Consider the following 22,484-nt stretch of genomic DNA (forward strand, 5'->3'; position numbering starts at 1 on the left):
AAATACACTGCTCCGTGTTAGACACTTTGATCCGGAAGTGCTTTGGTGGTGGGGGCTGCCTGGCTAATTGAGTTTCAGATACCCATGGGGCAGGGGGGGGGGCTCCTACCAGAGGGAGGGGAGACTGTCTGCCACATAGCCATGTTTCTTTTCCTTCTCTTTGTGTACCAGCTTCAGACAGCCTTGCCATCCTTGCGTCTTTTTTGTGTTTTCTTCCCTGCAGTGCCTCTGCGCCCGGAAGACTGACAACACTACAATACCCTCCCTAGATTGGCAGAGTCGGGTTGGTGGTGGTGGTTTTTCTTTCTTTCTTTTTTTTTTTTTTTCCCTTCTAAACCACAATTGAAGAACGACTTGCCAAACATATTCTCACAGAAAATATGCTGTCAGGCATCCCCTTGTCCCCTCCCAACCCCATAAATCCCTGATAAAGGAAAATGAAAATGTAAACTTTGGAAAGCCCGTATGTAAAGGTTCCCTTCCAGAAGTGTGCACACGAGACTTCCTGGCCACTCCAGCCCTTCCTGTGGGAACCTGGTGGCCCAGGCTGCTGAGGGTGGGCTCCTTGTGGCACAGGACAGAGTTGGCTTCAGTTCCAACAATGGAACAGGAAGGCTGGACTCCCAGTACCCTCTAAGGCACTAACCCCAACATCAGAGACACTGGCTGGAGAGGCGTCCGAGCAGGCAGGGCTCACATTAGTTTTGGTTGGGTTCTCTTAAAATTTTTTTTATAGGATGTTAATCATCAAAAGTAGAAAATAAAAATCTACATTTCATTAGAATAAGATGTTACCATGGTTACCATCTCCCATGATACTCTTTCCCGCCCCTCCCCAAAACAGGGCCCTGCCCCGTTTAAAATAAATAACAACAACAACAACAAAAAAAGGACTGTGTAAGCGCCAAAGGCTGATGCGTGAGATAATTACCATCTTCTTTTTCATAAAAGTTATATACAAAATGGACCCCAGCCAGTGAGGCCTCACTGCTCTTATCCTGCATCTGTCGCAATGTCACCAAGATTCGTGTTTTCTGCTTCATCTGGCATCTGCAGGCCGTGTCCTCAGGCTCTATTAAGGAGAGTGGTCCTGCAGGTGGACAGAAGGGGCTGCCTCAGGCTCCTCTGAGCAGGCAGAGAGCAGGCCCATATCTCTGTGAGAAGAAAGCCCAGGCCAGCCCTGTCTTCAGCATCTTACCAAGCCATCCTTGGGAGGGCCAGATCTGTTTTTGCCACCCCCACCCTCCCTCTCCAGGCTCAGGTTCCCCTGCCCCAGCCCACCATCCCCCTCCCAAGGCTCAGGTGCACCTGGCCCACCCCACCCTCCACCATTCCCAGGCTCAGGTGTTCCTGGCATGTTCTACCTGAGTGCCTTCCAGCTGTCCTTCTCCATGTGATTCTCAGGACCTTCACTTTCAAAGGAGGCGATGAAGAGAGCTGAGGATGGAGAGCCCCTGAGAGCCAGCATCCCCACAGGTGGATTGCCCTTCCAGGGTCACTGGGGCCCAGGACAAGAGGACTAGGAACTCTAACTGGGCCCTGACTGACTTCTTGGGCCACCTCAACAGGTCAAGGAGCCTGGGTGGGCATGGGAACAATTGTGCTCTTGGGGAGATGGGTGTGCTGTCAGACACACCCTTACCTTCCTCGCTGTAGATGGGCGCCGTGAGCACGTAACTCTGAATCTTCTTGTCCTTCTCAAAGGGACATTCTACCTGTGTCCATGTCATGAACTCGTGGATCTGTCTGGAAATTTCCCAAAATTTCTGAAAGGACAAAACCCACCAGCGGTGTGCTCGCCTGAATGAACTTCAAGGCATTGAGCCAGGGCCTCGTTCCTGTATCTGCTGCTGCTGCTCTTAGTCCCAGAAGGAGGAAGAGGAGCGTGCCAACCTGGCTGGACTACGGCAGCGTGTACAGCCTCAGAGATGGCAGAAATCCCTCAGGCCACGTTGCCCTGCACCCCTGCCCAGGCGACTAGGCTTACAGCAAGGCCTGTGTCTCTCCTGCACAGGAGACCCAGAAGGCCCCATCTGTGATTCCTGCCTGAGGCGCTCCCCAGCCACACCCAGCACAGGAGGGGCACCGGCAGGACAAGCCACAGTCTCCCTTACCAGGGCACCGGTATGAATGCACAGTATCCAACTATCCCTTAGTTGATGTACACTACACTTCCCAAGGTACCTTTGTTCTGTTCCCCAGTTTATCTGGAATCCTGCTCAAGTTCTTTCTTTACCTAAGTCCCTCTCCAACCCCAAATCCCTAAGGATGGTTCCTCCTCTGCCTCCTTAGTGGCATCAGCACTGATACCGGGATCCCAGATAAATACAGACCCTGTGGCCACAAGCTCAGAGATCTGCTGTCCCCCCAAAAAGACCTGAGCTGCACCTTATGACTAAACAGCAGCCCTGACCCACCTGGTTCATCCGGCCCTAAAGGACCTTCTAGACCTCAGGCAGGACTTGGAAACCACCCCCCTGCTATAAAGTCACTGTCTGTGGCTGCAGTCATACAGGAGGGTCTGGCTGCCCCACCCATGCTGGGACCTCGAGGGCTTAGGCTCACTTTGAAGTTAATGTGCCCATTGGGCAGGTGGTTGGTGTGGATTTTGTGTAGAAAGTAGATGTCCTTAACGAAGAGGTTGAACACGGGGATGACAATCTTCTCACGGCTGCTGTTGGCTGTCTGGGACCTCTGTGTCGCCCCCTGCAGGGCTGTCCGGTAGTTGCAGAAGTTGCTGGAGGGGTCCATGTGATGCTGCAGGCACAGGGAAGATAGAGTGAGGATTCCCCTCTGCAGAGTATGAGACAGCAAACGGAGAAGGAAGGCGTAGTCCTGGGAGCCCAACAGCCAACAGGGGGAGGAAAGGCCCAAAGCATCCCCAGTCCTTGGAGACTTATACAGGAGTGGCACATCCCTATGCGCCCTGCTGGAGGCCTCAGGCCTGCCTTTAAAGCAATGTTTCTCAACCTGTGGGTCGCGACCCCTTTGGACCAACAGACCCTTTTACAGGTGGTGCCCAAGGCCATCAGAAAACACAGATATTTACATTACGATTCATATGCAGTAGCAAAATTACAGTTATGATGTAGCGATGGGATCATCTTATGGTCGGGGATCAGCACAATACGAGGAACTGTATTACTAAGGGGTTGCAGCATCCATCGGAAGGTTGAGACCCACTGCTGTAAAGTCTTCCTTTGCTCCACTACTTAAACCAACACCTCTCAGGCCTCGCCCCACTCCATGAGGAATAAATATCAGAGTTTTCTAAACACAAAGTAGTCTGTGGCCAAAAACATCTATGTAAAGCTCCAGACGACCTGTCTGCCAGCCTCTGGGGACACACAGGTGGCCCAGGATCAGGAGATGGTGATGGCTCAGTGGCCGGCATCCCTTGGTTCATCTCCTGCTCTTGTTCATTTTAGGTGTTGAATCCAAAGCAACAGGGCCCAGGAGAGCTCAAGTGTCCAGCACCAAGGAGGCCAGTCCCGTGTGCGTAATCGTGACAGGAAAGATCCCACCCCTGCTGCCTGGGACCGAGATGGGGGAGGGTCAGACACCAGTACCTCCAAGACATCAAACTTGGCTGTCTTGACTTTGGACCACGTTTTCTTCAGCCGTGCCACTGGGCTGAGGTTCATGCCAGCTGGAGGGACATGGGCAGAGGTCAGGCCAGGGAGAAGCAGGTGACAGGAGCAGCCCCACCTGTGCCTGGACACTCACATATGATGGCCATCATAGAGTTGAAGTTCCCGATGTTGAAACACTCTCGGGCCACATCAATGAAGAACTCCAGCATGCGGGTCCGGTGTTTCTTCTTTACCACCTGGAAACAGTGGGTTTGCCTCAATGTGGAACCAACGAGGGGCCACTGGGCAAAGACCGCAGGGAGGGCATCAGATTCAGCTGCCAGGTGTGTGTGTGTGTGTATGTATTGTATGTATGTATGTATTATGTATATGTATTGTATGTATGTATGTATGTATGTGTGTATGCATTACATGTATGTATGTATACATGTATATAGTATGTGTATGTAGGTATGTACATACATGTGTAGGTATGTATGTGTGTGTGCATTATAGGTATGTGTGTATTATGTACATACATGTGTATGCATGTATGTGTGTATGTGTGTATGCATTACATGTATGTATGTATATATGTATATAGTATATGTGTGTAGGTATGTACATACATGTGTATGTATGTATGTGTGTGTGCATTATATGTATGTGTGTATATATGTATATGTGTGTATTATGTACATACATGTGTATGCATGCATGCATGTATGTGTGTATGCATTACATGTATGTATGTATATATGTATATAGTATATGTGTGTAGGTATGTACATACATGTGTGTATGTATGTGTGTGTGCATTATATGTATGTGTGTTTATATGTATATGTGTGTATTATGTACATACATGTATATATATACATACATGTGTGTATGTATGTGTATGCATTAAATGCATGTATGTATATATGTATGTGTATATATATGTGTGTGTGTATGTGTGTGTGTGTGTGTGTGTGTGTGCATATGTCCTAACATTGCTCCATCTTCATCCACTTCTCATGGGCTGAGGACAATGAAGCTCACTATAATTGGCTTAGTAGATCTGGACACAAGAGAGCACTCCAGGGATGGGGTCTTGGTTATCGTGTAAAAGAATCATTGTTGTATGTGTGAATTGGCTGACAGGGACAGGCTGGGGTACTGATAGTGGGCACCATGTGCATTTACTTGAGTTCTGTGAGGACAGGAGTCAGCCTTGCAGAGATGGTGGGGGGGCCAGCTTACCCAGGTCTGCTATGGCAGAAACTTACCCGGCACACCTCTGTAGCCACGAGCATGCTCAAGCAGTTGAACCAGTTGTCATACGCTTCTAAACTGAAGGTCTTAGTCATGTCTCCACGGCACTAGAGGGACAAAGTGTGTCACAGGGAGCCCTGGGGACCCTTCTTGGACAAGCCACTTATCATGGCTGACCAGGTGTCAAGACCAAAGCTTGGCCTGGACCATGCCTGCATCTTCCTCAGCTGTTCTGACAGGCTAACCCATCAGTCCAAACTGGCTTCTCTCATGATGCACTGCTCTGTATAGTTATCCCTAAACTCCATGATAAGTCCCAGGAAGGCCACAGCCACACCCATTGGATGGCACTGTCCAGTACTCAAAAGTGCATATCATGTACTAAGTGAGACCGGCATTCAACCTGTGTTGGAGTACAAGTGCCAGGCTCGACTAGGCCAGCCACCAGCCATGCCTCCCAGAGTGTCCCCATGTACCCTGTGATTGTCCAGAGAGTCCATGTGGCTGATGATCTGCATCAGGTCCTCAGGGCGGATGCTGTTGACCCGTTCCTTCAGTAGGGGACAAGGAGAAAAGTCAGAGCTTCAAGGGAGCGTTGACAGAAGTCAGTGCTACCCTCCCCCTTCCACTCATACAAGGATGCCACACATACCCAACACCAAACAGAACCACAACTAGCCTGTGACAGTCATGGCAAGAGCTAGCAAGCCAACTTCCCTATCATGGCCCAGACTGGCCAGCAGGAAGGTATCCTTGAAGTACCCCTGGCTAAGCAATGCCAAGTGTGGCCCAACCCCACTCCATACAACGCCAAAGCATGCATAGTACTGACCAGTTCAATGTGAGTCAGCTGCTGGGCCAGCACCAGGGGGTCGCTGCACACACCCAGGATGTCTTTCTGGGCAGCTGGTGGCTTGGCCTTAAGGACAGGCCCTTTGTCCACAACGGGTGACCGGAGCTTCTCCCGAAGCTCTTGGAGCTGACTTCGGGCAGCCAGGGACAGCAGCAAGCTTTGTATCATTTGGGCAATGGCTTTCTTCACTGTGCCATTCTCCTGTGAGGGTCGGGGCTGCATCAGGTACTGTAGTGGATTGACAGTGAGGCTGCCACCACCACCACACAAGATCCCCATCTCACATCTAGGTCTATTTCTGACTTTCAGCTCCCACTCTCCTATCCAGACCTGAGTACACCTTTGGGTCCAGAGTGGTTCCTGGGACTGCAGAAAAGGATGGGTATAGTGGGCTATCCTGCCAGTGGAGGGCACAGAAGGTAGGGCTAGAGCTTGGTTTGTGGGTCTGAAAAGTAACTTTCCCAGAGGTTGTCAGCTGAAGACACCAGGGAGGGTTTTCTCCCTGGATGGGATATCCTAGGCTCGCTGGCCTCTCAAGAGTCTCTCCCTGGGCTTCACTACCCAGAAAACGGGAGCTGCCAAGCACGCGGGGTTCTCCATCCTGGGAAGAGGGCATGCGGTTTCCCAGCTTCTGTCTCTGCCAAGGCCAAGACAAGTTTGGGAGCTGGGAAGAGCAGACAGGTCGCTCCTACCAAGGCATGGGGGTGCTGAAGGCAAAGGCAGAGCCATGGCAATTGTTGGGATGACACAGGTCCACCTAGCCCATTGCTGGCCTGCTAAGCTAGTGCCTGTGCATGCTACCCTCTTGGAAAAGGGACCATGTATAAGGATATTCCATGTAGAAACTACCCCCCCCCCCGTTGAAAACACCCAAGCAGCCTGGCCAAGGACCAAAGGAGGACCTCACCTCATCACACTGAGTGACGCGGTGTGCGATGGCCTTCAGCTCCGCCATGACCTTCTCGTCCTGGAAGTCATAAGGGAAGGCCTCCGTCCACTCCTTCAACAGCTGCACAATCTTGGTCGAGAAGGACTTCAGCTTGGCCTGGGACAGTGGGGGGATGCGCAAGACCCCCAAATCAGAGGAGACCATACAACAGGCAACAGTAAGAAGTTGCCCTTCACTCTAGGGCCCCTCCCCTCCCCGGGGCCTGTGCTGGGCATACAGCCCCCATGTGCATGTGAGGTGTCGCTATAGCTACACCAAAGTATGAGGCTCTCATTTATCTCTTATTTCTCTGAAGTGGACTTTTTCACTTAAATTTACTTTTTAAAACAAAACACACTACTACCATGACAGAAAGGCAGTTCTACTTGCAATAGTTAAACATTGCCCATTAAAAAAAAAAAAACCAACCAGGATCACAATCGATACAAAACTGTTTTGCCCCTCTCTGCCAAAGGCAAGTTTGGCAGGTACTGGGAGGAGATACGGCCCTGAGGAGGAAGCCAAGCACAGAGCTACAGGGCTGGGTCTGGCGGGGGTGGGGGTGGGGACTTGTATGCTGGGGAAAGCTGTTTATTCTGCTCAGAATCCCTGTGTAGCCTCTGCCCCAGGGAGGAGATCAGAGGAACTCAAGATGCTCAACTGTGCCCACACAGGCCGAAGCCCGCTGACACCGCCATGGCTACTCCCAGACCCTAATCGGTTTACATCGTCGCCACTGCCCAAACCAAACCACAGTATTGGCTTCAGATCCCTCTTGCTACGAGGGCCCACTCTCCTCAGACCCAACCTGCAGGCTCATTGAGGCCCTGCCCAGCTGAGCCTAGCCTGACACCTGTCCTGGACACTGGGACCAGCAGATACTGGCCCAGGCATCTGACCTCCAGAGCATCAGTGTAATGGTGGCTTCCTTCCCAAATGTCTCAATCCAGACGGCTCACACAGCCCTACCGGGACTACTGATTGTTCCTACGTGAGCAGCTGCTATCCTGAGGGCATGGCCCCCACAAAGGTAGCAGTGACTAAGACCCCCTTGATGTTTTCACCACACAACCTCATTTCAGGGAATCCAGCACTGGTAGGAGGTGAGCTGACTGTGAGCACAGGAGGGTACAAGCATTCACGGGCTCCAAGTCCAGCGGCTTAACTCCAGTGCAGCACCGTTAGGCCTGCAGGGCCACTCCTCAGGGCTGCAGTGTGGCAGAGCAGCTCTGCCCGCACTGGACCTCAGGACTGACCCTCTGTACCCTGCCCATCTTCTCTATTCACTGCCCCTCTTTGACCCAGGAGACAAAGGGCCATCACCCCTTCGGCGGCCATCACCCCTTCGGCGGCTTACCTTCTCAGGCCCAGCCTCTAGCTGTTGCCTCTGCTCCAGGCAGATCTGCCCTACTCGAGCCAGAAGGTCATGAGGGGGCATGAAGACCCGGGAACTCAGGAGAAACGTGAAGATGTATGTCCGCTGCAGGAAGGAGAGGAGGTGATTGATGGCCAGAACATTCCCATGGGTACTCTCGGTTGTGCTTGGCCTGGCTTCTCCTCTGCCTACATGGTTTCCTTTATCTTGTACGACCTTGTTTCTTTCTATTGCTAGGTCTGCATAATTAGGAGACACAGCTCTGTTGGAATTCTGCAGTACCCTCTGTCCCAAAATAGGGGAGGGTGGCCCTCCAGGCTTGTTGCCGGGTTTCTTAGGTGACATGCTGTGTCTTCCATGGGTCCATTCTTACAGGACCTTCATAGGCCCATGGACAGTTGGTACTGTAGGTTGGGGTTCTCTGGGGGACTCTACCCCACTCGGACCTTGGTCTATCCCCATTTGGCTGATGTAGGCTGGGATGCCTAGGTCCCTAGGTCCCAACTCCAAAGCCACAGGACAGGAATTTCCCTGCTCCAATCTGAGGCCAGCTGGGCTTAGTCGGCAGGGGGTGCACGCAGCCTGAAGCAGGACATGTCTGTGCCATAGGGCATGCAAGACTACTGGAGGCAGTTCTTCCTGTGACACTAGGTCTTCCTCTGACCCTGTAAGCTTCCTGTAACATGTCCCAAGGTGTATAGCATTAGTGCTCAGGCACCCCAGGCAACTCAGACATGCAATGAAAAACATAGTAGGGTCACATCTTGGATTCTTAGCTCCACTCTACAAGGAGTGGAAAGCTTCTGGTATGTTTTCATGGTATGTGTGTACTCAGCAGTTACAAGGAGAGAAGATCAGAAACTCTGAACACAAGCCAGTGAACTGCTGGACACCCCACTCTACTTCCTGACCTGCTAGACCATCCTGGGAGCCTGCAGGAGGCATCCCAGGGCACAGTGTTCTGAGAACTAACTGGGTGGTAGCAGACTGAGATTCTCTGTGATAGCCCATCCAGGGACCTTTCCTTGCTTTGGTACAAGATCACAGATTCACAGCACAGCCAGAGCTAAGGGACTGTGGCCCTGCTGTGGGTTTCTTCTGGACCTAGGCTTCCTCTGTCCCAGTCTCTCACCAGCCATTTCTGTACCATCAGCACCATAGTCAGCCCTAACTAGTCCTTGACAGGGCTTATAGGCTGGATGGATGGAAGGAAGCACGGGGAAGGCCTGCCTTGCCAGAGCCCAGGGAGGGAATGGGTGGCCTTAAAGACAGAGAAGCCAAGCAGCCCAAAGCACTGCCCTTGAGAGGATGGAGAGATGGCTCAGTGGTTAGGAGCACTTGCTGCTCTTCCACAGGACCCAGCTTTAATTCCTAGCATCCACATGGCAGTTCACAACTGTCTCTTTACTCTAGTCCAGAGGCTCCAGGTATATATGCAGGCAAAATATTTATATATGAATATACATATATACATATATATTCATATATAAATATTTGAATATATGAATATATTCAATCAATCAATCAATTAAATATAGCCAGGCATAGTGATGCACACCTTTAATCCCAGCACTCTATAGAGTTAGAGGCAGGTGGATCTCTGTGAATTAAAGGCCAGCCTATATAATGAATTCCAGGATAGCCAGACCCACATAGTGAGACCCTGTCTCAAAAGACCAAAAAAAAAAAAAAAAAAGAGAGAGAGAGAGAGAGAGAGAAAGAAAACAGAAAGGGAGGGAGGGATGGAGGGAGGAAGAGAGAGAGAACAGAAGGAAGGAAAGGAAGAAAGAAAACAGAGAAGAAAAAAGGAAGGAAAGAGGGAAGAGGAAAAGAGGCAGCTATAAAGCAGCAATTCCTCCTGCCCTGTTCTGAAGGCCAAGAGCCTCAAGTCTGCCTCCAGGACAGACAGAATTCTGGGAAGGACAGACAGGGGTGGCTGGGACAGATGGACAGGGGCTGCTCAGACAGACAGGGAAAAGCTGCTTGTCTGGGACTAGCCTGCAGAGCTACTCTTGCTAAGAGACGTCACCCATCAGAGGTGGAAGGAGACCAAACATGACAAGAGACTGTCTTCCCTGTTCCCAGATGCCACCTTGAGGTGAGGAAGAAGGCTTTGGACTATTGATGGGTAGGTAAAGGGCTCCGGCATCCACATGCCTCAGAGAAGGGGTGGCTCTCCTTCCTTGAGGATTTGTGCTTCTCAACTCAGGGATGAGCTCTAGGAAGTAGTCTGGGCTAGCAGGTCATAGGGCCTGATGCTGGCCTTACCTTCTCTCAGGGGTGGGACCTCTGTATATCTCTGCTTCCTATGTGTCCTCCCTGTTTTTAATCTACTTGGAGCATAGGGAAGTCACTTCAGCTTCCTCTAGACAGGCTTCTATGTGCACAGTAGGAGATGATGAAAGCCCAGGAGGCAGTATTGGCCCTGCTGCCCATCAATCCCTCTGCTCCATCTAACTCTACAGCCCCATCTGGGTCTCCCTCCCCTCCCTGAACATTTCCCCTCCCAGTCACTTGCCACTGCAGCTCCCTCAGGTCCCAGCCACTCACATCAGGATAATAGTCCACAGTTGGAACCAGATGCTCCATCAAGGCCTCCAAGGACCCAGAAGTGAGGCGTCCATCTTGAAAAATGAGGTCCTTGGAGCCGCTGCTGGCCCCACCTCCTCTCTCCCCCATGCCAGGCTGCACCTGTCTGTTACAGTTGGGCCCAAGGATGCTGGAGAAGACCACAGATGTCTGGGGCATAGCTTCCTGGGAAAGAAGAACAAGGGTATGAGATTTGTCCCAGGTGGCCGGCAGTCTACGTGCATGCAAGGCTGACTAGGAGCCCCAAAGGAGAGGAGCTTGGGCAGCTTGGTGGTCCCCCAGATGCTGTAGCTCTGATGAGAATTTCTTCACCACCTGCTCCTTGGATCCTAGATCTCACTCCAGGGACCCTGACTCAGTGTAAGGTCTCTGTGTCCCAATCATAGGCCTCCTGGAACTGTATCCAGAGAATAAACTCAGGAGCAAGTATAGGGAGCCTGTGGTCAAGACAGCCAAAGTGATGGAGTGTGAATGATGGATATGTGTGACTACTGATCGCTCATTAGCTATGCGGCTCCTGAGGAGCACCAAGGAACACCCTTCAGGGCAGCAGATGCCAGCTCCTGAGGCTGATGCACAGAGGGATTAAGGGATTAGCAGAGGCAGTAGTCTAAGGGCTGGGCTAATCAGTGTATGTTGTAGGGCCAGAGTATAGTGTGCTGCTGCTGCTGCTGCTGCTGCTGCTGCTGCCACCACTGCTGAGAGAGAGCTTAGGGTCTGCTCTGAACAGAGAAGCTAAGAAATACGGCCAGAGAAGCATCTGGAAGCTGATTATTTGGTTTTGCTGGAACACTGGGAGAGCTTGTCTGGTCAAGTAGCAGCAGATGAGGCGGGGTGATGGACAGTTCCACCTTACCAAGCCTGAGCCACTTACCAGCACAGCACAGAGTAACAGACAGGGTCTGGGGAATGTCTGTAACTGGCTTTTGGACATGTGGAATTGGTGCTAAAGCAGGCAGGGCAGTATCCTAGTGGAATTGCACTCTGGGACTGCCTACGCTGGATGGGAAACCTCAGAGTTTGCCTCTGGAAAAACACTGGAGTTTTGCTTCTATGGAGGCAGCAGGGCTCTGGACAGGAGGTATAATTGAGGGTAAGGGACATGCTCTAACTTCCCACTAACTCATATGGCCCCCGTGGAGACCCTTGGGCAAGGCTGGTATAGTCAGTCTGCTGGGAGAACCACAGACAGGTGGAGGCTGCATGGGTCTCCGTATACTGTGATTCTGCTGCTACTGAGGGGGCAGTAAGGAGAGAAGCCTGAAGAACCAGTAGGAGTCCTTGGGACAGGCACAGTTCCCGAAGGCTACCCTACCGTGGGACTCTGAAGTCTGCAGGAATCACTTGGAGGAGACACATGGCAAAAGCCAATACTCAGTATTGTAAATGGCGGTAAGTGGTGGCACTGAGCCATCTCATTTATTCTGTACTGTCATGCTACTCTTTCCTGAAAGCTCGCACAGAGGTCAAGTCACAGCCATTGGTCTCACGGACACGGACACGTGGAGGCCAGGATGCAGAGACAGCTGGCAGGAAAGGCAGGAGACGGAAGGCTTGAGCGGGGAGTCTCAGGCTCTGGGAACCTCAGGGCAGTGGAAGTGCACTTCTGAAGTCTTGGAGGGAGCCACAACACCCCTTATAAGATCAGCCCTAGACCCCCATCACCTGTACCATGGATTGGTGTCACTTGCATGTCACATGTGCACCAACGACACAGGCAGCCCACGCAACATGGATTCTCTATAATATTAAATGTGCCCCCTCGTGGCAGCAAGAGCACCTGATCTTGTTAAAATTCAAGATCTTGTTCCAGGCCTGGCTCGCCAAGAACCTGTCCCTGACCAAGACACAGGGATGTCTCTTGTGCAGGCAAACAGAAGGCCAGGGAATCTGCATCCCCTGCACATTCCAGCCTCCAATGTCTTGTGCCAGCTAAATGAGGTTCACACACACACACATACACACACACACACACACACACACACACACACACACACACTGTGGCCATACATGGGAATAGCACAGAGACTTCTGAAAGCCACCTTACTCAGCTCTCAAACCATCCGGGGACAAGCTTGGCACTGGCATTTTCTGAGCATTTCCAGGTACAGAGGAGTATCAGAAAGTCCCCTGCAAAGCTCCTGGCTGCACCCAGACCCCCGGTGAGGCTGTAACCATTGAGAGGACCCAGGAAGTCCCCCAAGCCAGCCAGAGGAACTAGGAGAGACCTGGAGTGGGCTGGTTTCTGAGGCCCATCTTTGCCTCTGCCCTTAATCCAAAAGCAGCTAATCTGGGCCATGCTGCCGTCCTTGCATGCATGGGGAACAGGCTGTGCCTGGCTGGCTATAACCCTCCTCACCCCCTTCTTCTCCGTTCAAGCAAGAAAACAAGCGCCTGCTAATTACAGCCCTAATCAACTCAGTAAAGTACCTTGCAGCCAGACAGAGCAAGTGACTCACTGTCTCCTTGCAGACAGTCTTAAAAGCTACTCAATTCCCACATCAAGCCAGGTGGTATGAGGGCAAGTCCAGGGAACCATGCTGCAGGGCTACCAGGAGGATCTCTCCTCCCCAGAGTTGGGGACCCTGTTTCCTCACCTGGGTTTACCTAGCATTGTGGAGCCACCACTGAGGAAGGTCACCTCCCTATGTGGACAGAGTTCTCCTGGCCTGAAAGGAATTGAGCTTGGGTGAGCATGACCCACTGCCTTCGGAACCAGAGAGACCTTCAGGGTCCGGGTGAGCATTAGGGCTGTCTAAAAGAGGTGAAGAAAGAAGCCCTTTGTTAGCCACTGAAATGGATGAGCTGCAGGCTGGCCAGGTGGCCCAAGGCAAGACAGCCACAGGGAGCAGGTCTAGGAGCTTCCTGTCACTATCCTGTTGCCTCTTCCCAGCGTCCCTGTCACTACCTCTGCACAGCCTCGTCCTTCCCTCAAGGCTCAGCCTGCTCAGCATTCTCCTGTTCCTTCCTGATCAAGAAGCCGCTCATGGTGGCCTTGCTGCCAGAGTCATGCTTGCTGCCCCTCCTCGGCCCAGCACTGAAGGCACTGTCTTAGGATGTTACCACGGTCATGTCTATACCCCCCCCCATGACCATCCAGCCCCATCTCCCTAAGTCTTCTCCCATGACTGCAGGTCTTAGGCCCAGTGCATGGGAGAGCGAGCTTGGCACATGGATTCAAGAACATACTCGCTCACTGTCTCCACCTCTGTGATCAAGCCCCTAGGCTTCTCTATACCCGTCCCCTCAGACGTAGCCTGGTGGGTTTCTTATCCTTCCTCCCTGTAGGGCCGTGTGAGGGCTAAGTCAGAAGACGAGAACTAGCAAGTGTTGTGTTCCTAGAGCAGTGCCAGCTATGGCTGTGACCTGTGATGTGCCCTGCCCCGTGGTTCAGTGGTGATCCCTGATTCTGACCATGGCCTCTAACCTAAGGCTACAGAGCCATCTTACACACCAAAGCTCTTGCTGAGGCCTGAGACAAGCACACCAGAGCTATGCGCACACCAGAGCCTGGGGCTGTGACAGGTAACGCCTAGGAACGGTTACACTCTGTATGCACATTTCCATCTGTGGGACACAGAGACCCGTAAGAAAACTCCACCTCCTCACACTTCACAGAGTTCTGCCAAAGACACCTTGTGGTATGCGAACACATTCCCAAATCTATGCACTCTGCCTGCTGCTCCCCAGGGACCACACTCCCCAGTGCAGCATTCATACACATCTCCACTTCAGCTCTGGGGATCTGGGCCTGGGAGATAGCAGTCATTGTTTCTCTCCTGTGCCCCTCCAACATCCAGAACATGCTCCCGTTGATGGCTCCGAAGTGTAAGGAGGGAAGGGTGAGGAACGCACACCTAGTGAAGAAACAGCTTCCCTCCAGCTGTTGATAGGAGCAATCGTTGCATCTTTGTAAGCCTCAGGACCACAGCCACAGACTGCAGCATGGCCCCTTGGCTGCAGGAAATGTAGTAGGGGGTGGGGTGGGAGTAAAGAAAGGATAGCTTCAAGCTCAGAACAAGCACACTGAGATGTGAACCAGGCAGGCTGCAGGACAGAAAAGGATAATGGCCCCAGATGTGGAGATGCTTCCAGCAGGTGTGTGATGGAGCTTGGCCCCAGCACAACACAACAGCAGTGGCAGGCAGCCAGGGCTGGGAGACTCTTTTGGATCAGACAGAGCTGAGAGAATAAGATAGCTAGCAGTTTGTCTACGGCTGCAAGATACTCTGGGAAAGGACAAGATGGGCAGCAAGATTTGGCAACAGATCATGAAGAAGGCCCCCTCTTCCAATCCTGGCAGAGATTTTTAGTGCCCCCTCTATGCGCCAAGCAGCCTAGACCAAGCTGGCTGTAGCCACTATGGGGCCTTAATCACTTTTCCTGTGGCTGTGATAAAACACCCAGCAAAACTGACTGACATGAGAAAGGGCTGTTCTGACTCACAGTTGGAGGGTTCAGTCCATCTTGGTGGGCAAGGCTCGGCAGCAGAGGATAGAGGTCACAGATCACACTGCATCCACAGTGGGGAGGCTCTACTTGGAGAATACTGCCCTCTGCTTCCAAACTCTACATGGGCTAAGAGACTCTGCCCCCTGGGGGGAGTCCTGGGACTGAGAGCAGTTGCTGTAGTGGAGACCAAAGGGTCCAGACCAGAGGAACCCACGGCCTTTCCTCACTACACACGGTGTGGGCATCTTCACATCCACTCCTGCATGTAAATGGCCCGGGCCATTCATTCTTCTGTCCCCTCCCTCTCTTGGATCCTTTTCTTGTTTCCTCTACTGTGGATGCCCTTGGAAGACAAGAGCTAGGTCCATGGAGGACAAGAGCCAGGTGGGGTGGGGAAGCCAGGGTGTGGTTTGGTCTCTAGAGGTCTCATTAAAGACTCAGCCCCTTGCTGCCAGCAATCAGCCTAGTGGGACCCAGGGAAAGATAGATGCTGACCTCAGGGTAGAGTCAAGTCACTGCAGGCTGTTTCCCTCTCTCCTGTCCCCACCCTGTGACTGTATGCATGCTTTGGGGATAGTCTCAAGAAACACGCCCTTATTTTTTTTTCCCTCTCTGCCTCTAACTTGATACCTCAGAGGTTCTAGACAACAAGTCTGGAGACTGAGGAGAGCAGAGTGATGCTCTAAATGATTAGCTGGGACAAGAACATTTTCCTTCAGGAGATGGGGGCATTAGAGGGCGCAGAGGGGGGCAGTGCAGCCTGTTCTGGGTCGTGGAAACATCTGAGGCCCAGCTACCTGCTTCTAACACCAACTCTCTCTGGCAGGCTCCTTCCCAAGAAGAGGCAAGGGTCAGCAGTCTTCCCAGTGCACCGCACCCAAAGCATCTTTTATAAAGTGTGATTCTCCTTCCCAGAGACACTAAGGGAAGGACTTTGGATGTCCCAGAGGGACAGCCAGCTAGCAGGCTGCCCTTCAACCCAGCCAACCCCATTCCAGCAGAGAGTAGGGCAACGAACGGCCTAAGAAGGGGCCAGTTTCACGCACATCTGGGAAGCAGGAGTTGGGCATCCTCTGTTGTGGGTAGGCTTGCCAAGAACATTCAGAATTCCAGAGCCCTTCCCAGCTTCGAGCCTGTGGTTCTAGAAATTTCTAAGAAGTGTAGAAGTAGCTTTCAACTAGCCTTGTTGAATTTTAAATTCTATTGTTAGAAATCAGAGGAAGCCATGAGCTGGGGTATCCATGTAGCTCGACACACATAAATGTGGTTCCTACAACATAGAAGAAAGCTGGATTCTCAGATAAGGACAGCAAGCTCTGGTCCTTGGGACCTCCATTCAGCTGCTCAGGCTGGCAGTGATGTGCAGGTAAGCCCAGCCTTGCCTCCCCCAACATCTCCTCAGGAACACGAAGAAAGGCTGAGAGGGAGAGAGGAAGGCCGATCCTCTACCCTGATGAACATGAGGATATAGATACACTCCTTCAGCGTGCTGCACGTGGTTTCAGGGGCTCTGGGGCTCCCAGGGGGTTGTCCTTAGGCCCCAGGCAAAGCAACCAGGATTTCTGAAAAACTAGGACAAAAATGGCCCTGAGGGTACACTTTGCATAAACACCCAGGGTTCTGCCAGAAGGTGGAGGGGCATCAGCCGGCTCCCTGCCTCTGCCAGTTTGGGGAGGGGTCTGCTCTCTGAGGCGGCGCCAGGCTTCTATTTTTTAACCTACTCAACAAAAACTGAGACTATTTTTAGCTCGGCAAGCTGCAGGACATCACAATTAGCAACTGAAAATTACACATCCTGCCTGTCTCTCCTCTGCTGCCTGGGCGGGGGTGCTCCAGGATGGAGCTGGGGCCCAGCCTTGTGCCCCTACCCTCAAGGGCACAAAACCTAAAGGGCAGATCAGAGGCCACAGTCAGGGATATGCTGGCTGCTTAGACTCAGGGGGAGGGCACATGAGCCCAGCTCTGCCAGGGACCCTACAATGGCTCCCAATCAGTCTTTCCAGAAAGCACTCGCACTGGGCTGGGGAAGGGAGAGAGATGCCAGAGAATACACTCCTTGCTCATTAATGGATTTCACTACATACACAACCAGCTTCCTGGAACCAGTACAAACCTTTCTGTAAGCCTTCAGTGGGGCAGAGAATTTGCACCAGAGGCTTTGAGCCTCTGTCACATCTCCAGAAGGCTGCCATGAGGTCACTGGCAGGGCCACCATATTCTCCAATACAGCGGTTCTAAATTGTAATCCGGACTCAGAGCAGGCGCTGAGGAAGTGTAAGCAGAAGACTCGGTGTGTTGGGTGAGGCAGGAGCACACCTCCCTACAGGCTCAGCTACTCAGCCTTGAAAGGGGAGGCTCAAGAGCCAAGCATCTCTTGTTTAGAGACTACTAGGCACTCACTGGGGGACACTCTTCTTCCGACCTTTAGGGTCTGTTCCTTCCTGCCAACAGGGGGCACAAATGAACCTCGCGGCTCTCCAGCCAGAGTTCCCTCAGGACAGGAACTTCCACATCCCCTCACCAGCACCTCTTTGTCACTACTCTACCCTCAGGGTCTGGGGTACCATTTGCATTGAGGGACAGTGGGAATCTGACTGGCAGATGGAGTCCCCATGTGCACAGGTAGGGGTTCAGGAATCTGCTGAGGCAAAACAAGGCTTCCTGCCCTACACTAACAACACCTTTATCATCAACTCCCCTGCCCCTCACTACGCAGGTTTTTGTTTCCCATAGGCTGACATTCCCATTATCACTTGGAGCAGGTGACACTTGGGGAGCCTGGCCCAAGTCTTGAGTGAAAAATACATGGCTCAGTTTCCCAGGATACAGCCCATGCCACAAGCTACAGGTGAACTACTGCCTGAGAGTCTTCGGCTCAGGCTCTGTCCAGCCCAAAAGCCTCCCTCAAAGATTCCCCTGGAGACTGTCTTCCCTCCTCCAAAGTTAGGGTCCTGAAGTTGGAGCTAAAATGTCTCCCTTATGCTCTTTTATTTTGTGATTTCTTTCTTTTTTACTTTTTATGTATATGAGTGTGTTGCCTGTGTGTGTACATATATATACACACACACATATATACACATATGCATAATATATACACATATATTCATATACACATATATACTCACATATATGTACACATATATATAATATATACACATACACACATGTACATATACATATATACACAGACATATATACACTATGCATTATACACATATACATACACATATATACATATACTGCACATACACACACACATATATGTACCATCTGTGTGCCCATGGAGGTAAGAAGAAGCCTTAGAATCCCCTAGAACTGGAGCTACAGGTCATTGTGAACCATTATGTGAGTGCTGAGAACCAAACCCAAGTCCTCTACAAGATAAGATAAATGTTCTTAACTGCTGAGTGAAACCAGCTCTTAAGCACCCCCTTTGAGCTCTGGTTGTGGTCCCGTCCTCTGGATCCACACACAGCAGATGGGTAAGGTCTAGCCACAAGCATAGCCTAGGCCTGAGCTGGCCAGATAGCAACTACATCATTCTGCTGAGACGAAGCACCTCCCCTGTAACATGTGATAGTGAAGTGAAGCTTCGAGGCCCACAGCCTGGGGTGCACCTGGCTGCTTCAGCAAAAGCAGGACACAGACTGAGAGATGGTATCGGTCTTCCCCTGGCCAGGCCTCTGGGCCCCCTGTTAACACCTTGTAAGGCAGCCAGTTGGCCCATGGCAAAGATGGAGAAGACAGATGCCAACTCTGACTCCTGGCAGATGGATCCCTTGGCCTGTTATTCAGCCCTATCCCAGGCATGGAGGCTCAAAGCGGCCATGGCCTAGGGAGACCACTTGCCTCCTAGAAATAGAAATAGCATGCTACCTTCTCAGCTCATAGGCCCCTCCAGTTGTCACCCTCTCCCCCCTTTGACCACCTGTGCTCTCTACAGCAAGCAAGTTCTTGGGAGAACTGGCCCCTAACCCAGTGACTGATCTGCGGGAACACCGAGCCCAGAGGCCATGAGATAGCTAGGGGTCAATAGGCCATACACTGGCTCCCACATAAGTCTAACCTCAAGGAGCCATAGTTACAGCACCATAAAGGAAGGTGACATTTGGGGCAGGTAAGATGACTCCTCACATAAGGGCACTTGTACCAAGCCCAAAGACCTACCTGAGTTTGATTCCCAGGACCCACATGGTGGAAATAGAGAACTGACTCTTGCTATTCTCTGACCTCCACAGACATGCCAGGACACGGGTGTCTCACACATGCATGTATAAATAAATAAATAAATAAATATCATTAGATTTTGGGGGTTCTTTTTTTTTTTTAAAGAAGGGACACAATTGCCTTGATGTGATCATAGAACAGGCCAGGGCCTGGCACAGGGTAGCAGGCTGGGTTCCCACAAGGAGGCGGCTGCCATGGGAACCAGAGTGGAAGCCACAGCACCTCCTCTGGTCCTTCTCCACAAAGGCGGGGCCTGAGCACACCACCGATAATTAAAGCTTTGTTGTGGGCACGTGGCTCTTTTTTTTTTTTTCTTCTGAAATCCTTTCTATTACCATATTTACTATGAATTAGCAGAAGGAATCCTGCCATCTCTGCACTCCTAGCTGCAGATCCTGCTACGGCTGAGCATCCTCCTCCTCCTCCCCTCCTCCACTGCCTCTTTTCGTCTATCAGCTTCTTGTGGTGGCTGCTTAGGGGACAGACTGTCATTGTCCACCAATAACTAAGCCCATTCTCAAGGTCTGAGAGGTGTGGGCTGGGAGCAGGTGGGATGTCAGAGAATCCCTGGCCTCTGCCAGTAGGCAGGGTGGCTGCGACTTGCCTCCTACAAACCCCAGGCTTGGGCAGTTACAGTTCTTGGCCTATGTCATCATCTCCTCTTATGCTGACTCTGTAGGAATGAGCTGCCTCCCTTGCATGCAGTTTGGCTTCTGGGTCTTGTATTTCTGGAGCCCAAGTGGCCACAGACATGGACAACAGGCAAATAGGGCATCTTAGCAAATGGCCATCCTCTTCCTAGGAGTTTTCCCAGGGAGCTATGGCAGAGGGAGGAGAAGTGATGTGGGAAGTCAACCTTCTGGGGTCCTGAAGAACACTGGAATAGGATGCCCTGCTGCTGGTCAGAGCCTAGTGCAGCAGCCACTCTTACACAGATCCAACAGGAAGAGACCTGAGTGCACAACTGACAGCTTGGTCCAGGCCATAGCCCTGCACAAGGCTCATGGCATGTGAGAGGCAACAAGATGGCTGGGTCAGAGGTGAGGGCCCTATAGAGGCTAGACCAGAAGAATGGATGGAAGGGGAAGGATGGCAGGTGTGTCTCAGAGCCATCAGCCACCCTCCATAGCTGCCTGTGGATGCTGAATATAGACAAGGAACAAGGGGTCCTTTTCATTTTAAATGACACCTAATTAGACCAAGTAAAGATTTTTTTTCCTTTGTGTTTAAAAACAAATCATTGCACTTGCTTGGGTTTTCATCTTGGCAGATGTCCAGAGACGAATCCCTGAGACCCATATGGCTTGGAACAGGGAGCCTTCTGTGAGTCAGTGAGTGGGAAGGGTGGTGGAGGGGCACCTACCTCTCTGCTGGGCCCTCGTCCAGTGGCTGCAGACTCTGAGACAGGACAGCACACAAGTCCAAGTCTCCCAGTATTGCATACACAGCAGCGTTCCTGTGTGTCCACCCAGGGCCAGTGGCGTATCCACCCCTGTCCTTCCTTCCCTAAGGCAGCTTACATTACTACATATCGTTTTCCAGGAAAAACTACAAATGTCCAAAAGACTGAAGCCATCATCCTGGAACTTACAGCTCATAGATGATACACAGAGTGTTTAAGACTTGTGAGTGGAGCCACCATCATTAGGGATCCCTGCCTCACCTAGCCAACAGTAGAGGACTTTTGGGAAGGCTGGGGCAGCCTGGGGTGAAAGCTGGAGAGAGTGGCTAGATCCTGAGAGACAAAAACAGGGGGGAGGGGAGCCCTCACAGAAATTCTAAATAAAACAAAATTATGGCAAAGGAAACAGGGGGAAGGACTTGCCAGGAGATAAAATAAATAGATTTAGTTGGAGGCAATAGAACTTCTTAAATTCAAGAGCTGCCTCTTGGAAATACAGCTAAAAAGATACATCTTGCAATGGGACACAGTGTTTCATATCTGTAATTCTAACACTTGGGAGTCTGACGAGGGGTGGGGGGTGGGGCGCATGAGTTCCAGGTCAGCCTGGGCCACACAGTGAGACTCAAGTCACAAAAACAACAAACAAACCAATTTTCCCAAGACTCAGTGAAAGTGTGACTCAGTGGTCAGGTCAGGCCTAACATGCCAAGACCCTGGATTCCACTGAGAGACAGAGACAGGGAGAGAGAGATCACTCATCCCTGGCAATTCTAAGCAACGAAAGCAAAGTAAGATGGAGGGAGGGAAAGGGGGGAAGCTTTTTACAAACCCCACTATGCAACTTTACATGGCTGAACACCCTTTGAACTGGCATCTTTCTAGAAAATACAAATAATCAGAACAGACTAACCATGCATAACCATGTTTAGAACTTGAATACACCAATAAGTGCAGCGAATGTTAAGGCCACCTGGACCTTGGGAGGAAACAAAAGCAGGCCCGGCTGCGGGTTCCTAAAATGAATTATTTCATGCCTTTGAGAATCAGAGAGTTTTTTATGATCCTTAAACCACTCAGAGCCAGATGTGGTGGTGCATGCCTTTGATCCCAGCACTCTGGAGGCAGAGGCACGCAGGTCTCTATGAGTTGACAGTCAGCCTGGGTTACATAGTAAGCCCAGAACAGCCAGGGCTAAAAGAAGAGCTGCTATGCCTCCTCCCAAAACAAAAACTAACTAAAGAAAGAAAGAAAGAAACTAACTAACTAATTCAGCTATTCAATCCTTCAGATTTCCTGCTTTCCTGCTCATCGTGTGAAGTTAACAGAGCCAAGAACTCCAACATCTGTAGCATGGAAATGTGAGACACCTATACACATAGCTGGAAAATACACCAGGAAATAGCATCAAACCAAAGAAGTGAACTCAGTAACATTTTAAAACACAATAGAGCCTGACCTAGACCTATTTATTCCAGGAATGTGGGGACAAATAAGCCCAGAAAGATCCTAAGTCAACTCATGGATACACTCAAGAGAAACTGTTGATGCTTCCTTCAGCTAGAGACAGGAAAGCAAAGAAAGCGGTGAAACTGTATCCGTTCTCCCTGAGTACCTGCTGTTTTCCAATGAGTGCAGGGCTGGGGTAAGGACAGAGAGCTGCAGACACCACAGGGCCAACCGGCAGACTTAGGGAAACAGGACAGTGAGGCAAGCCCAGGATGACCAACTCCACAGGAAATATTGCTTTGTGTCCTGGGACTCAGCAACTCCCAGGGACAATAGACAGGGGTGCTGTGCCCACTTCCTTCCAGCCCTAGGCACCCCAA

General features: G+C 51.3%; 1 protein-coding gene across 2 annotated transcripts in view; it reads right to left on the reverse strand.

The window, feature by feature from the left end:
• Positions 1–981: 981 nt before the first annotated feature.
• Rasgef1a (RasGEF domain family member 1A) overlaps positions 982–22,484 on the reverse strand; it is a 77,853-nt gene continuing 56,350 nt past the window's right edge. For both annotated transcript variants that reach the window (XM_085840104.1, XM_085840103.1), the window contains exons 2-13: positions 10,536–10,739; positions 7,968–8,090; positions 6,590–6,727; positions 5,662–5,883; positions 5,306–5,380; positions 4,844–4,936; positions 3,727–3,829; positions 3,570–3,649; positions 2,566–2,757; positions 1,643–1,766; positions 1,365–1,437; positions 982–1,090 (exon numbers count right to left, since the gene is read on the reverse strand). In XM_085840104.1, the coding sequence (XP_085696230.1) occupies positions 1,066–1,090; positions 1,365–1,437; positions 1,643–1,766; positions 2,566–2,757; positions 3,570–3,649; positions 3,727–3,829; positions 4,844–4,936; positions 5,306–5,380; positions 5,662–5,883; positions 6,590–6,727; positions 7,968–8,090; positions 10,536–10,733 (1,446 nt within the window). In that variant the 5' untranslated portion in view covers positions 10,734–10,739 and the 3' untranslated portion in view covers positions 982–1,065. The remainder of the gene's footprint in view (positions 1,091–1,364; positions 1,438–1,642; positions 1,767–2,565; positions 2,758–3,569; positions 3,650–3,726; positions 3,830–4,843; positions 4,937–5,305; positions 5,381–5,661; positions 5,884–6,589; positions 6,728–7,967; positions 8,091–10,535; positions 10,740–22,484) is intronic.

The sequence above is a fragment of the Mus caroli genome, unplaced genomic scaffold, assembly GCF_978045245.1.
Source record: "Mus caroli unplaced genomic scaffold, Mus_caroli_1 scaffold_7, whole genome shotgun sequence".
Classification (NCBI taxonomy): Eukaryota; Metazoa; Chordata; class Mammalia; order Rodentia; family Muridae; genus Mus; species Mus caroli.